General features: G+C 45.7%; 1 protein-coding gene across 1 annotated transcript in view; it reads right to left on the bottom strand.

Moving 5' to 3' along the window:
• The window catches only part of PLEKHG1 (pleckstrin homology and RhoGEF domain containing G1), a 181,028-nt gene that overhangs the window by 22,749 nt on the left and 142,740 nt on the right, over positions 1 to 15,539 (bottom strand). Inside the window, exons 7-12 of the mRNA XM_029945021.1 lie at positions 12,832 to 12,982; positions 9,014 to 9,145; positions 6,923 to 7,105; positions 6,734 to 6,829; positions 6,456 to 6,542; positions 487 to 520 (exon numbers count right to left, since the gene is read on the bottom strand). Coding sequence (XP_029800881.1) covers positions 487 to 520; positions 6,456 to 6,542; positions 6,734 to 6,829; positions 6,923 to 7,105; positions 9,014 to 9,145; positions 12,832 to 12,982 — 683 coding nt within the window. The remainder of the gene's footprint in view (positions 1 to 486; positions 521 to 6,455; positions 6,543 to 6,733; positions 6,830 to 6,922; positions 7,106 to 9,013; positions 9,146 to 12,831; positions 12,983 to 15,539) is intronic.

The raw sequence follows: 15,539 nt of genomic DNA, 5'->3' as shown, positions 1-15,539 counted from the left end.
TTCCTGCCTGTTTTTAGAAGCCTAGAAACGCACTCACGTATGTGGAGCAGTGGTGGTTTTAAAATGTGAGTGGCCTCAGGGAACCCATTCACTATCTCGTTGGCATGATTTCTGCAGGTAATCAACAAGATTTTTCCTCCAGTGCCGTGCGGTCGGAGATGTGGGTAAGACCTTGATCTTGGGCGGTGGTGGAGGGGCGGGGGAGAGTTGACCCTGGGAGCGTATCTCACATCTGTAGCTGACACAGAGACCTAGACGTGTGGCCGGCCACCAGGTGACTCACAGATGAGCCAGGAGGAATCAATACGCCAACCAGTCAATGCGGAAAAAAGGGATCATACTCTCTGCCAGCTCGATTTGTTAAGACGGCGAGTAAAGAACTGTGCCTTTCTCACAATTGACATTTTTACAAACTTTAAGGTAGAAAAGATGATAGATACAAGCAGACAATAAAATTTCAAATTGTATTAAGAAAACAAAACTTACGAATGGCATCCATTTCAAGTATTGCTTGCTTGGCCTGTAAGAAAGAAAGTGTATCTATAACTGCAGTTACTTTTTGGGGTTTTTTTGTTTTTGTTTTTGTTTTTTGCCTCTTTAAACAACCCATCGCTATCTTAATACAGGTCTTATCCCACCTGAATAGGATTTTTGAAAAAGCTTTAAAAACTCCTTATTCTTTTAGGCGTTAACACACAGTTCAAGGGCTTCAAATAAATCAGTGCCTCGTGTGGGCAGCAAGTGTCACACACATGCTTACAGCCCCCATCTGGAAGGAAGGAAGGAAGGAAGGAAGGAAGGAAGGAAGGAAGGAAGGAAGGAAGGAAGGAAGGAAGGGGGGAAGGGAGGAAGGGGGAAAGGGAGGAGGGATGGAAGGAAGGAGAAGAGGAGAGGGAGAAGGAGGAGGGGAGAGAGAGAGAAAAAAAGAGAGGAGTGAAGGAGACAGTGGAGGGAGCCCTTCACTAAAGTTTCTAAAGCCTAGCATCTGGCAGTCAGCTCATTATAAAATGTAGATCTCTGCTCCTCAATCCTGACCTGTCAAACCAAAGGCTCAAGGGACAGGGGTCCGGGATGTGCACCTCCAGCCTTCTCCAAACCACTGGGGCCTTATAACTGTTCCAAATTGTGGCAAAAAAGGTTGCTGGAGTTTCCAGTTTTCCTCCTTCCAAATGCTCTGTGATTATCCTTAGCTAACTCTCTTGGCTTCTAGGGCACACCTGTCACTACCGCATCTTTCCTGGGCCCTCGAATCTCACAGGCAGGGGGAGGAGCTGCGTGCTGAGGACATGGTTCGGGACACGGGCCCGGGCGCTTTCTTAGCTGGAGGGGTTTCCTTGGCCATAAATGCCAAGACAGGACCTACCTTTCAGAGTGGCTACCGGGCCAAATGACAGGCACTCAACCCAACGAAGTCACCACCCACCCGCCAAGGGACTGGGCCAGAGAAGACTGGACTCGGGCTGCCTTCACGAAACATCTTTCTCCCACATCAACCCTCACAGCTGTCCTGCATGGAGGCTTCTGTTTATTGTTATCACTGCTGATACTGTTAATGTTTAGAGACATATAAAGAGCTGGTTTATGACCCTAACGTGAATCATTTTGCCTGAGGATTCAGAGGGAAAAAACTACTTTAGGTAGAACTCCTTCCATGTCATTTTCGTTTTTAAAGGGCCAGATAACATAACGGACAAACATTAGACTAAAAATCGCCTTCAAAATAATTTTACTTGTATTTTGCCACCATCTGGGAAAGCACAGCGAAAACATTTGGGCTAACTGGTAGTATTTAGGGGCATCTGACTCTTGATTTCGGCTCAGGTCATGGTCTCATGGTTTCTGAATTCAAGCTCCACGTTGGGCTCTGTGCTGATAGTACAGAACCTGCTTGGGATTCCCTGTCTCTCTGTCCCTCCCCTGCTCACACTTAGGTGTGCGCACACACACTCTCTCTCTCTCAAAATAAATAAACTTAAAAAAATAAAAATAAATGGTAATATTTAGTTTAAAAGGGGAAGGGAGGTGAAAGGGTGCCTGAGTGGCTCAGTTGATTAAGCGTCTGACTCTTGATTTCAGTTCAGGTCATGATCTCACAGTTTGTGGGATCGAACCCCACATTAGGCTCTGCACTGATGGTGTAGAGCCTGCTTGAGATTCTCTCTCTGCCCCTCCCCTGCTCATGCTCTCTCTCTCTCTCAAAAATAAATCATAAACTTTAAACATAAATAAATAAAAGAGGAGGGAGGTTAAAAAAAAAAAAAGCCTTGATGAAGCCACCCTAAGTGTGAGATAAATGGATGTATTTTGTAACACTGATATTTTTATCATACATTCAGAGTTTGTGATGACTAGTTGGAATTAATTTCAAACACCAATGTGAGCTCAGTTTCTGTGAAGTTCCTTTACAGGACCAGGTGATTATATAAAATGCAAAAGTCTCTACTTTTCTATCTTTATTCTCAGTCTAGACGAAAGTGAGTTTATACACCACGGATATGAATAAACAACATGGCTATTTATTTTTTTTCTTTAAAAACTTTTTTTAACATTTATTTATTTTTGAGAGATGGAGACTGAGTAGGGGAGGGGCCAGAGAGAAGGAGACACAGAAACCAAAGCAGGCTCTAGGCTCTGAGCTGTCAGAGCCTGATGTGGGGCTCGAACTCATGAACTGTGAGATCATGACCTGAGCTGAAGTCGGCTGCTTAACCAACTGAGCCACCCGGTGCCCCGCAACATGGCTATTTCCAAGAAGTTTTCTGGTATCTATAAACTTGACTTTAAGAACTCAGCTTTTTTTTTTTTTTTTTTTTTTCCCCAGTCTTGGCATCTAATTTCAGGAGAGTACTATTCCCACATCTTCCTCTAGGAGTCAGCCAGGGACCATTACTGAATTAGGAGCAGAAGGAATCTGGGAGGAGCTGTAAAGACGAATTTCCATCCGCATGTGGTAACACTGTTAGACAGGTGTGATGCATTTTCTGATGTTCACAAAAATTCCCCATTACGCATGTCTTTTATCTAATAGGAATACACAGATTTTGAAAGCCTTAGAGAAAAATAATTTTTTCTTAAAGTCTTGAAGAAGTGGAAAGTTTAGCTTAATAATAATCCTGCTTTGATAAGGTAGAAAATCATTATAGCATTCCAGTGGATGAAGTCTATTAGTAGGTGTATTTTCACTGCTGCTGGGAGCAGTATGGTGACAGGTGCTCTCCGCAGCCAGACAGTCCTGGGTCTGACTCAGGCTCGCTCATGTCCTCACCCTGTAACCTTGGGCAGCTCACTTAATGTCACTGACCTTCTGCTTTTCTCTCTCCAGAATGGGGAGAACGAGACCTCTGTCCTAAGGTGGTCTGCTGAGGCTGAACTAATAGCACAAAGCAGCCAGCACACTCACAACGCCCTGACAAAATGAGACTCACACTTAACCCGAAGCACACACCTGTGCACGTTCACTCCCTGGGAGCAGGATCATTGCTGACAGCCCCTGAGAATGAGCTTTGACTGCTTTTCAAAGTACCCAGAGTGAAGTGGACTCTCTTTTCTCAACAACATTCATGTTTCTTATTTCCCCCTAGTTCTACCCCCACAGCCAGCATCTCACTTTCTGCTCCGCGTCACTCCTGCCCCACCATTGCACCATCCTTTGTCACCGCTGACAATGTATTCTCCACCCTTACCTTATGCCACTTCTTCTCTGACAACCTCTCCCTCCACTCCACAACAGCAACACAAAATCAGAAGCGGCCCCAGGACCTTAGCAGCACTGAGAACTGCTTTGCCTCTAAGAAGGGGGCTCTATAAGTCCTGACTTCATCTACAGACCTCTGCGTGTCCCTCTGCCCACCTCTGACTGCTGCCACCCCGGGTCTGGGACCCTCCAGCCAGCAGTCCTTCAAGCCCTGCCTAGGCTCCGGGGCGGCTTACCTCTCCACTCAGCCCGGAATGATGCTCGGTCACTGCACCCATGTGCTGATCAGCACCCACCTTCCCTTGTCAACTTTCCCCTGACTGGCCCTGCTGATCTTCACCTTGGGGCCCCCACCTGTGCTAGGGTTCCTCAATGCTTGTTTCTAAGTTGCTGAGCAGATTTCTAAATGATCTCATGGCACCGATCCACGGTGACCCCCTGCGGTGGGTCTTGGAGGCACACATCGCTGCATCCTCCCTGCCCACCAGTCCACTGTCTTTAGCGAGTATTCTGAGCCTTCCCCTCGGGTGCCCAAACCCACCTGGGCGCCCCCAACCCCCCACCCAATGGATGACATCATCGCCAACTCCAGTGACATCAAACTCTCTAATCTTCACTCAAGTCCGGCTCAAAGGGTCTCTCATGTGCCTTCTTTCTTCTCTCCCAGCTCTGGGAAGGGGATTTCAACTTCCCAAGACCCACCTCTCACCCAGCGTTCCTGATCCCCACCTCCTCGCTCCCCAAAATAGCTTCCAAAGAGCATTCCTCTGAGTATCTTTAGGTTCCTTTCCCTTTCTCCTTCCCTCGGCCAACTACCATGTCCATGGCCTTCTTCACCCACATCAGGCGTCTCCCTGTGATCCCACCTCTCTGCAAACCCCACCTGGTAAGTTTTCTGAACTTTGCTAAAGAAGTCTGTACCCAGTGTGCTGCTTCTCATTTCTGCTTTTTTCTACCCCGCGCTGCAATCTCTCCTTTACCTCTGAGTTGCCAACCCAAGTGTCTATTCTTCTGCTGTTTGCTTTGCCCCCTGAAGCTTTGCAAACCGTTGTTTCCCACCTGCTCTTTGAGCTCCTTTCTTTCCTCTGTCAGCACAGCTTTCTCCTTGGGTTTTCTTAGGACCCCCACCTAACCACCTCTGGTGGGTCTCTGAGTCCCCCCCACCTGCTGGCAGATCACTTAGATGTTGGGATTCCCAGGGTTTCTTTCCTTTACACACGCTCATGGGCCACCCTATCAAAGCTCAGGACCTCCACTACTGTCTATGGCAAGACGGCCTCCAGATTGCAGCTTCCCTGAGACCTGAATTTCCCCCCGGGGCCGACCCGCCTCCTCACGCACCTGTGAGAGCTGCTCCTCACTCACATCCAACCGGTTCCTCTCCCGGGTGGTTTACTGCAGAACTCAACCTCGGGGCGCAAGCCCTGACTCACGCTTGCCTCTCGTCTCTCTCTTTCCCGGTGCGCTCAGTGGGTGACGTACCATTGCTCTGCCTCTCTGAGTGCTTTGGCATCTGCTTCCCGTCTGGTGCTGTGGCTGCCCCTGAAGGGCCCCTCATCTCTTTTCTAGAGATTATGGCGGCTTGCCCGTTCTTCTTCTGCCTCCAGTGTCACTTCTTCAACTCGTGTGTCACACGGTTTCTGAAGTTACACCTTCGGAACACAGGGGAGACCCCGCCATCCCTTCCCCTGAAGCCTTCAGTGGTTTCCCACCGCCAGGACACTCAGGCTTCCTGGTGTGTGCCTTCTGAGGCCTGCAGACCCAGGCGACTGCCTTCCACTTCTCCAGCCTCATCTCCTACTCCATCTCCTGAGGACTCAGCCCTTCTGCCACCAGTCTGGGTGCTGTGAACATGGTGCACCCGTTCACATCTCTCTGTTTTTGTTTCTGCTCTTCCCTTAGGTTGGTTTTCCTCTTTGTCCACTTAAAAAAATATGCCTCATCCTTCCAGACTGAGGTAAAAGGCATTTCCTTCCTTTCCTCATTCAACTGTAAGTGAACACTTTATCCTTCCACAACACTCGGTTTATACCTCTATTAATTCTTCCTGTTTTGCAAACAGTTGGTTGTTTTTATGGCTACCTCCCTCATCTACAAATCCCTTCACAGCTGAGTCTGTATCTTCGTTCCCTTAGCATTCCCACAGAACCTAAGCCAGCTCTAGTCACAACAGTTGCTTAGTTTAGCTTTGAATACTTATAACTGTACTCTACTAGTTCTCTAGAAGTTTTCTTGTAGTCTTTTCCTTATTGTTTCCTTCCTTAAGCCAAAAAAGAAAATCTAACAATAGTTTAAAAGAAGAAAAAACAAAACCTTCCACAATCTCCCTATATGTGAACCTTTTTTTAAATGTTTATCTTAGTTTTGAGAGAGAGAGAGAGAGAGAGAGGGAGAGAGTGAGAGAGAGAGAGAGAGAGAGAGAGAGAGAGAGAGAGAGAGAGAGAGCATGAACTGGGGCGGGGCAGAGAAAGGGACACCCAGAATCCAAAGCAGGCTCCAGGCTTTGAGCTGTCAGCACAGAGCCTGACACGGGGCTTGAACCCACAAACCATGAGATCATGACCTGAACTGAAGTCAGACACTTAACCGACTGAGCCACCCAGGTGACCAGTGAATCTGTTTTACTATACAGGTTAATTTAGTTGATCCCTAAATATCCTAGCTCTCCATTTTCTTTGTTTAGAGTTGAACATTTATTGCTGTCGTGCTGCCTTCTAGGAGTGGATTCCTTACATTTTATTGTGTGTTGACCTCATCTCACCTTAGCTGGAATTTTTGCCGCGTGGTTCTCCAGGATCAGCCTCTTCAGGTGCAGAACCCACAGGCGCTTGTCTTGCTGGGATTTGGCCTAGCGGAAGGAAATGTGGACGGTCAGATGACTCACGCCTCCACCACTCACAAGATTCAGAAACTCCGATCACCCCCTGACAAGACGGGAAACACACCGTGTGGTCGGAAGGCTCTGGAAAGGTGGGCTGGACCACGGTGCCCATCGTTTACAAGATGAGCCCCGCAGTGAGGGGAGGCCCCTGCTCTTACCTGAACCGTGTGCTGCAGCTTGGGGTTCTTATAGTGGAAGACGCTGAAGCTGAGCGGCTCCTTTGGAATCACTTCCACGAGCATGAGGTTGCCACACTGCGCAGGAGAGCAGAGAGAGGGTGAGGCGCACTTGGAGGAGAATGGGACGAGTGGCCAAAGCCCTTGCCCATGACCGACACCCAGACCTACCAGGATATGGGCTTTGTACGTAAACGTGTCATCTCTCTTCTTTGTGATGAGAAGCAGCTTGTCAAAGAGGAAGAGCGTCCGCTCATTCTTGGCCCGCTGGAGGCGAAAGGTTCCTTCGAGCACCAGTTCCCCGTAGCTGGTCAGGTCTGGCCCCTTCCAGTTCGTGAGCAGACTCTGTATCTCCTGAAAAAGTGACCAGTCTGTGTGATTAAATAAGAGGTGTGACGACATGGACGAGAGGAAAATATCTCCCATTAGCTGAATCTCAAGAATGACGTCTGAATATTCTGTGACGGAGGCTAATGGATCTATTTGGTGTCTGATGGTGTCTAACGATCCATGACCTAAATCCACATTTATGGGGGTTGTTACTTCCGGTTTAACAGAAATGACTCAAGTTGTTAGTTGAAGAGTTGTCAACTACTTCTTTCCTCTCCTTGATAATCCCTCTCCTACGGCTGACAGCAGCAGTCTGGGCTCTCAAAAGCTAGGTAAAGAGGCCACTGGCATGTGACCTTCTCAGATAGCTCTCCTTTCCTTGACTTTCTCACTCACCTTCTTTGCAGAAAACCTTCAGCGCTATCGCTGAGGATACCTTTTTCCAGAAACTGAAATCCATACGACATATAAGTAGCTCAAAACTAAAGCCTGTGAGAAATCACATAAGACACATCTTAAAAATTTCCTGATATTAATCCCATTCATTTGGGGAAAGGAACTGAATTTCCTTACCATTATGTTTTTAATGGTACTTGACAAATATAAATTGAAAACATGACTTTGAGGTATCTTTGGGAGTTATTGTACATTCATATCAATGTTCTTCAAGGAAGATGATTTTTTATTGTTTTGTAAAATGAAAATATTCACAAAGAGCATTGAATGAAGCAGCCCAAATACAGGAAATCCAAAATGTCACTGGTTGAAAGTAGAAATGGACAGTAATGGAGATAAAAATGTGAGCCCGAGCCTGGTTTAGCAGTGTCTGCAGAATGCCAAACAGGTGTGTAAGGTCTAAAAAAATGGTCATTTAGCCATTTCCAAATATGCAATAGACAACAGGTCCATAAAACACTTGGATGATCAAGTATTAAAACTTTTCTTACTGTTACAAAAAAACAGACATGACCTGAAAGATTAGACTGTTGCGTTTGCTTGACTTTTGATGGTCTCTTACCTCACCCCACACTCTGGCTGCATAGAGATGAATCCTAGAGTTTTCTTTAAATTTGTGGGCTGAATAATGTATGTTTTTTCCTGAGTTGGGCATAAGTGCTCTACATGGCATGGAGTCACTCTGGGCTTTTATGTCCACTCCAGGGACTCCTGCCACCAGCCTCTAGGCCAACATAAACTTTTTTTTTAAGTTTATTTATTTATTTTTTTATGTAAAGAGACTATGAGTGGGAACAGGGGAGGGGCAGAGAGAGAGGGAAAGAGAGAGAATCCCGAGCAGGCTCTGCACTATCATTGTGCTGAGCCCAATGGAAGCTCAAACTCATGAAACTCACAGGATCACATCCTGAGGTGAAATCAAGAGATGGGCACTTAACCAACTGAGCCACCCAAGTGCCCCAGCCTTTTGTTTTTAAATAATGCATTTTTGGATGTGCCCGGGACATGGTCACTGGCTTAGCACTTATCAAAAGCTCCCAAGGACTTAGGGCTTAAAATGTTGGTGCTGGAAGGGGTCTTCGCAAAACCCTCATCTGAGTCCCAGCCCCATGACCACCCAGGGACCATCTCACAACTTTACATTAACTAGCAAGAGAGAAAAAGAGGCCAAATGACCCTTTCAACAGCTCAGAGAAAGCTGCTTCCAAGAAGAATTACTTCTTTGGAACTAACAGAAGACGCCAATTTTCAACTTGGGTTGTTGATGGGGCTCTGAGCAAACTGTTAGCTTAAAAGTAATAAGGTGACTTCTCCTAAATACCACGTTAAACAGTGATCGTATTAGCCACGACCTGATCTTTCTTCATGTACGATGAAGACCACGGACAACATGCGATACCTGAGCAGCCTCAACACCTGACTTGGAAAATGATACTAAGTCTGCTGAGGTGCGGCGCTGCCGTTTCGCAGGTCTACCTGTAACCGGACCGCGTGTTCGTGCTTCCTCTTCATGTCATTGATGTGCCAGGCTACTCGCTGCATCGTGTCGATAGCATCAAGCACCACATCATAGCCTTCTGTGTCCTTGTCAAGGTGGTTTTCTATTTCCTTAAAAAAAAAAAAAAAAGAACTAGTTATTTCCATTATTTTTCCTCCCACAGCCAGTGAAACATATGGCACCTCTATGAGTTCCTCATATTTTCTTTTTGCCTATTTATTTACACGCCAGCATCGTGCCTCAAGAGGTTGTGATAACTTACCAGAAATACCTGCAACAAAATGGAAAGATGAGAATGAAAATGGGGCTGGGAAAAACAGGATTAGAATTTCGTGCCGAGAAGGATAAACAAAACATTATGAAGTCCATTAAGTCTCTCAGAGGTGTCACAATAGATACTAGAGTTGATATTACAGGTGGAGACTGCTGAGTTTCCTGGTAGCCAATGTAATAGAAGAAAAATAAAAACCAGGGGTGCCTGGGTAGCTCAGTCAGTTAAGCGTCTAACTTTTGATTTGGGCTCTGGTCTTGATACGGTTCATGAGCTCTGGCCCCATGACGGGTTCTGCCCTGGCAGCAAGGAGCCTGCTTGGGATTCTCTCTCTCTCTCTCTCTCTCTCTCTCTCTCTCCCTCTCTCTCTCTCTCTCTCTCTGCCCCTCCCCCACCTGTGTGTATGCTCTTTCTCTCCCAAAATAAATACATAAATGTTAAAAAAATATATACAAAAGAAAAAAGAAAACATGCTTTTGTTTTTCTCTCAGAGGAAATAAAATGTCTCACGCAGGACTTCCTACCTAACAGACTCAAACCCAGAGTGGACACGATCTTTAAAAGTACTTCTATAGCAAGGGCCTTTACACAGAGTCAAGGCTTGAAGGCTCAAATGAAGTTCGTAAGCACTTAGCACTGGAGTTCCCCAACCCCAGGGACACAAAGGGCCGTGATCTCTGCTCTGGTTCTTTCCAGCACATAAGACACATGTCCCTAGACTCCTCAAGAGTCTAAGGATTGGGACTATTGGATCATTTATTGAATTCTTTTTTATTTTTTTTAATGCTTATTTATTTTTGAGAGACAGAGCGACAGAGTGTGAGTAGGGGAGGGGCAGAGAGAGAAGGAGACACAGAGTCTGAAGCAGGCTCCAAGCTCTGAGCTGTCTGCATGAGCCTGATGCAGGGCTTGAACTCACAAGCCCTGAGATCATGACCTGAGCTGAAGCCGGCTGCTTAACCGACTGAGTCACCCAGGCACCCCTCATTTATTTAATTCTTGATCTATTCAATAGTAACTGCAGAAGAGCTGAGGTCAATACATGCTTACTAAGTTGAAGCTCTATCTTCTTAAAACAACAACAGTAACCTATATAAATATGTAAAACAGTAAGAAGATATGAGAGTCAATTAGATCATTTCTAGGGCATCTATGACATATATAATCATTAAGTCATTAAGATTGAATCTTATAGTCTAACTTATGATGGTAGCTCCATTATTTTATAGTCCTACTTCATAAATCTTTGTTTACGTTTACTAAGTACTCACGTTTTCCTATCTAGCTAGAAAGTGGGAAGAAATTTACATTTTCTTTCTACACTTAAACTAGCTGTTAGAAAGGTCCTCTGAAACCATACCACAAAGTAACAATTACCAGGTAAGCTTCAGATCAATAGCAAATTCACAAGAAATAATAATTTCTGGGGACCCTGGGTGGCTCACTTGGTTAAGCATCTTGACTCGATTTTGGCTCAGGTCATGGTCTTATAGTTCATGGGACTGAGCACCAAGTCTGGCTCTGCTCTGAGGGTAGAGCCTGCTTGGGATTCTCTCTCTCTTTCTCTCTCTCTCCCCTCTCTCCTTTCCCCTCTCCCAATCATGCTCTCTCTCTCTCACAAAATAAATAAACTTAAAAATAATAATTCCTTCTTTTGGGCTGCGAGGCAATCCTTTTCAATGACAAGCGGACTCAGGAGGACAGAGTGTCCCTGTGCCGATCTTCAGGGATGGCTACCCAACTTCAAAGTGACATAAATGACACAGAAGGAATGCTCCAAACCAACCACAAAAGCAAAACTACTTCAAAGGCAACCGGAAGTTAGTTTTTCATGAATCTCACCACTGCTCTTCATGAATAACTGCTGCAGACTTAATGCTTGTGTCCCCGCAAAAGCGACATGCTGAAGTCCTAACCCCCATTGTGCCTGTATTAGGAAGGGGGTCCTTTGGCAGGTGATTAGGTCATGAGGGTGGACCCCTTCTGGATGGGATTAGTGTTCTTACAACAGGGATCCCAGGGAGCTCTCTCGCCTCTCTCCACCATGTAAGGAAACAAGGGGTTGGCAGTCTGAACCCAGGACAGGGATATCACCAGAACCTGACCATCCTGGTACCCTGAACCTTGATCTTGGACTTCTAACCTCCAGAACTGTGAGAAATAAGTTGCTGTTTAAGCCACCCGGACTATGGTGCTTTGTTACAGCAGACTGAACTAAGACAGCTCCTTAAATAGCTCTGTTTTTCCTATTAATTACCTTTTTGTAAGCATCTTGTTATATCTGACATGCTTAAGCAACTACCGTCTTAGACTCTGCCTGGCTAGAGATGTACTAGTCTTAAATGCTATATTAGCACAGTCCAGCAGAGATCTATCCTGGCACAGGTATTTATTTGAGAATTATTTGGACACTGAGTTAGCAAATCAATCCTCCTAATCTAAGAAGTCATTAGTATGAAAGTAACAATTAAAGTAATACCCCTGGTGTGGTTTTATAGGACATAATATGCTCCAAACATGAGCCACCCAGGCATACAGACAAAGCTGAGACATTTCTAGCAAAGTTGGACCATAGGCTTCCTCAGAATTGTAGATGTGTGTGAACTGAGCAAAACTGGAATGATGATCCAAGTGAGAAACCTGGAATCATTTAAAAAGAGATACATATAGATTGCAGGCATGTTGACAGAGATAAGAGCTCTAGATTAAAGTCTTTTTAAGGGAAGGTTTTTAATGTAGTGCAAAAATAATAAAATAAAAACACTAGTTCATCTTTATGGACCTCCTGTGAGGCACAGTGAACATGGACCATGTATAGGACTTGAACCCAGGCAGGACTGACACAGAGTCCGGCTCCTAACCCCTGCACTATGCCTTCCTCATGTGATAAGGGCAATCGAATCCTACTTACCCAGTGGAAATTGCTCGCAACAAAACTCTTCCCCAATTTTATCAGCTTCCTTAGAGGGTCAGAAATGAAAAAGTGAGGGCTAGATCTACCGTTGTTTCTAAAGCCTCCTTGGATTGTGTACAAATAATGGGAAATGAAATAAATACCCTGAAGTGATGCCAAGCCCAGCGCAAAGGCCATTCATCACCCCACGCATCTGTCTTCTTTTCCAGCCCCTTCTCTTCGCTCAGGCAAGAGCCAATCTATGACAGCTCTCCTTCCCAACTGCCTCCTGTAGCCGGGCTCATGGAAATAAAATAAAACACAAAAAATCTGTTTCTCATTAGGGTGATAGCTCTCTGCCTGAAACTGCTCACTGCCCAGAGTGAGGAACTCCTAAGCCCTATCAGAATCAGAGCTAAAATGAATCTTTTTGCTTGGCCGGTGTCAATGGGGCTGCAGGCCCGGAATAAGTATCTCTAATTCCTCAAAGCAGATTAGTCAGTTGTAAAGTATGAATGTGGAAAATGTTTCCATATGTCCCCAGCCTTTTCTGATATTTCCCCACCTACACTTTATATATATACTCAAAACCCCCATACTTGGACAGGATTCAAGTGCGGGCAGAAACTTACATGTAAAAGGAGATGATACTTGAGAATCCGCTGAACTGGTTTCAAGAGATAGGACCCCAGGGGCAGTGAGTGTTTCAAAGTTTCCTGACGTTCCCTGAAGAACTTAGCCAGCACCTTGTTCCTCATGCACTCTGTGAGCACAGCCACGGATCTGCAACAAGATGTACGTTTTTACCCAAGTTGTAATGGTAAGATGAGCATTCAAGTTTTGATGTATTTTTTCTAAGTTTCTTTATTTATTTTGAGAGAGAGAGAGAGAGGCAGGCAGGCGGGGTGGGGGGTGGAGAGAGAGAGGGAGAGAGAGAATCCCAAGCAGGCTCTGCACAGTCAGCACAGAGCCCGATGCGGGGCCCAAACTCACGAACTGTGAGATCAGGACCTGAGTTGAAATCAAGAATCAGATGCTTCATCCACTGAGCTACCCGGGCACTCTGGGAACTCAATTTTTACACCCAATAAAAGTGTAAATGCCTTAAAACAGGGAGGGTAGCAAAGAGTTATAGCCAGACCAAAATGCCTCTGGACAAATTAGAAAAAGGTGTCTCTTTGGGTGGATGGGTTAGGAAAAGGCACTATAGGGGCGCCTGGTGGCTCAGTTGGTTAAGTGTCCAACTTTGGTTCAGGTTCAGGTCATGATCTCACAGTTGATGAGCTCGAGCCCTGCGTCAGGCCCTACAACTCAGAGCCTAGAGAACTCCTTAAGATTCTGTGTCTCCCAATCTCTTTCTGCCCCACCTCTGCAGGTACCCTTTCTCTCTCTCAAAAATAAGCAAACATTAAAAAAATGTTTAAGAAAAAGGCACTCTAAAAAGCTGTTAGCACAGGGACACATGGCTTCTTTCTAAGCATCAAGTTCCTTCCTTCCTTCAAGGAGATGCGCCCCCCCCCCCGCCCCGCGGGAACATGTGCTTGGCAAAGGGGGTCTGAGTTGGATGTCAGCCCCCAGATGTATCCCATATGGGTGTCTGTGCAGTGCTCAAACCGCACATCTGTATTTAGTTTCCACAGGTCAGACTGAAAGGAGGGAGCGCCACTGTACCAAGAAAAAGGACCTCTTTCTTCTGTAGATCCAGCTCCATGCCGGACATTGGTCACCCCTTCTGCTGGTGACATATACACACCACATGATACTCCCTGCAAATAGATGGAGGCTGTGGCCCACAGGTAACCTCCCTTTGTGCAGAACCTTCTAAAGACAGTTTCTGAAACAGCTAGAGCACTCCCTTCTTAGGGAGCATGCCTCCCTGAGTGTACTACGAAAGCAGGTCAGAATTCCTTCTGCATCCCAGCTCCCCGAAAAGTAGTAAGCAGACCCCCCTAACGTCCCATAGGACTGATTGAAACAATGTTCATCTCTTATATATAAGGGCTAGTGGGCTCCTGGAGTCACACACACAAGTAAATTAAAATCTTATGGTCTCGTAACTTAGAAGAAAGCAGGTGGAAGTAATTTCAGCCTCTTTCTCCCCGAGTCAGTAATATGTTTTCAGGATTAATTTAGAAAATTAGAGCCAAACAACAAAATAAGGCTCCTTGGAAGGAAGAGAAATGGAGGTCCTAATCAACCCAGTAGAATCACTTTTGTGCCCATCCGCCTTGAGAAGTATCTGTTCAAACGGGTTTATTTCCCACATAAGTGGGGATTTCAAAACTATTCTTTATCATGCAGCCCAGGGTCTTTTCTAAGGTTCTTCAGAGGCAGAATTGGTTGCCCAATTGCCCTTTGGCCACGTGAAGGCTTGAGCTCTTACCCGAGGACAGGACACCTGCAACAAATTCCCAGTGCACTCATCTCCGGACCCAGGGCACAGGGAGGCGTCTGAGGACAATGACCTGACAGGGCCTGCACCCCTCCCTGGGGAAAGGAGGGCGCTCTTGTGTCTCTTCAAGACGAAACTATTGGGGCGTGACTGGTATGAAGAAGGTGGACATCTGTCAAGGTGTGCCGGTGACATTTAATATCACCAGCTTGGATCGGAAGGGAGAGGAAATGTTGTCAGATGGGCTGAAACACCTCGCACTCCTGGCTTGTTAAGACGGGGGAGCAGAAACCTGGGGCCTCAGACGGCAACCTGGAGACGAGGGGACCAGAGGAAGGCTTTGTCTATGAATATGAAAACCACACAACTGGGCACGAGCCAGACACGCCTGCCTCACTGAGCCTGCCTTGGAGCATCCCTCTGCTAATGTGTTTCTTTCCTTCGTCCAAGTCGAAGATAGAAAATAAATTGAAAAAGTATATATAAAACCCAAAGAAGAAAAAAAACCATTTCCTCCAAGAACCTGTTCTTAACTCTCCTCATAGGGACTTACTCTGTTTTCTCCTGTATCTTTAGCTTCTAGTACACAGAATGAGTTCAGACTCCATTAATCTGTAGTCAGTGATTTGGTCTTCCCTAACTTGCTATTGCATGATTGCATTTAGTGGAGTTTGAAAAAAACATAACATTTGCTAGAAGGCAAAGGATACTAGTTCCTATTTCCTGCCAGCACACACAAAGCTTGTGAGCATGCTCCGGAAGGACAGGCTCTTAAAATCTGTGTCCTTGCACAAATGATTTTGCCTTTGACCCTGAAGCAGCTTCATATAGAAAAAGTTGCCTTTATTCTGTACTTTCCTTTCTTATTACTAAGTCAGAAAAATTGTAATATAAACTTTCCTAACTGCAAATTCAGATGTTGTTTCTTTGAATGACATGTTGATAATG

This window comes from Suricata suricatta, chromosome 7 (assembly GCF_006229205.1).
Source record: "Suricata suricatta isolate VVHF042 chromosome 7, meerkat_22Aug2017_6uvM2_HiC, whole genome shotgun sequence".
Classification (NCBI taxonomy): Eukaryota; Metazoa; Chordata; class Mammalia; order Carnivora; family Herpestidae; genus Suricata; species Suricata suricatta.
Note: the sequence above shows the minus strand (reverse complement) of the source record. Positions and strands in the feature narration are given on the sequence as shown.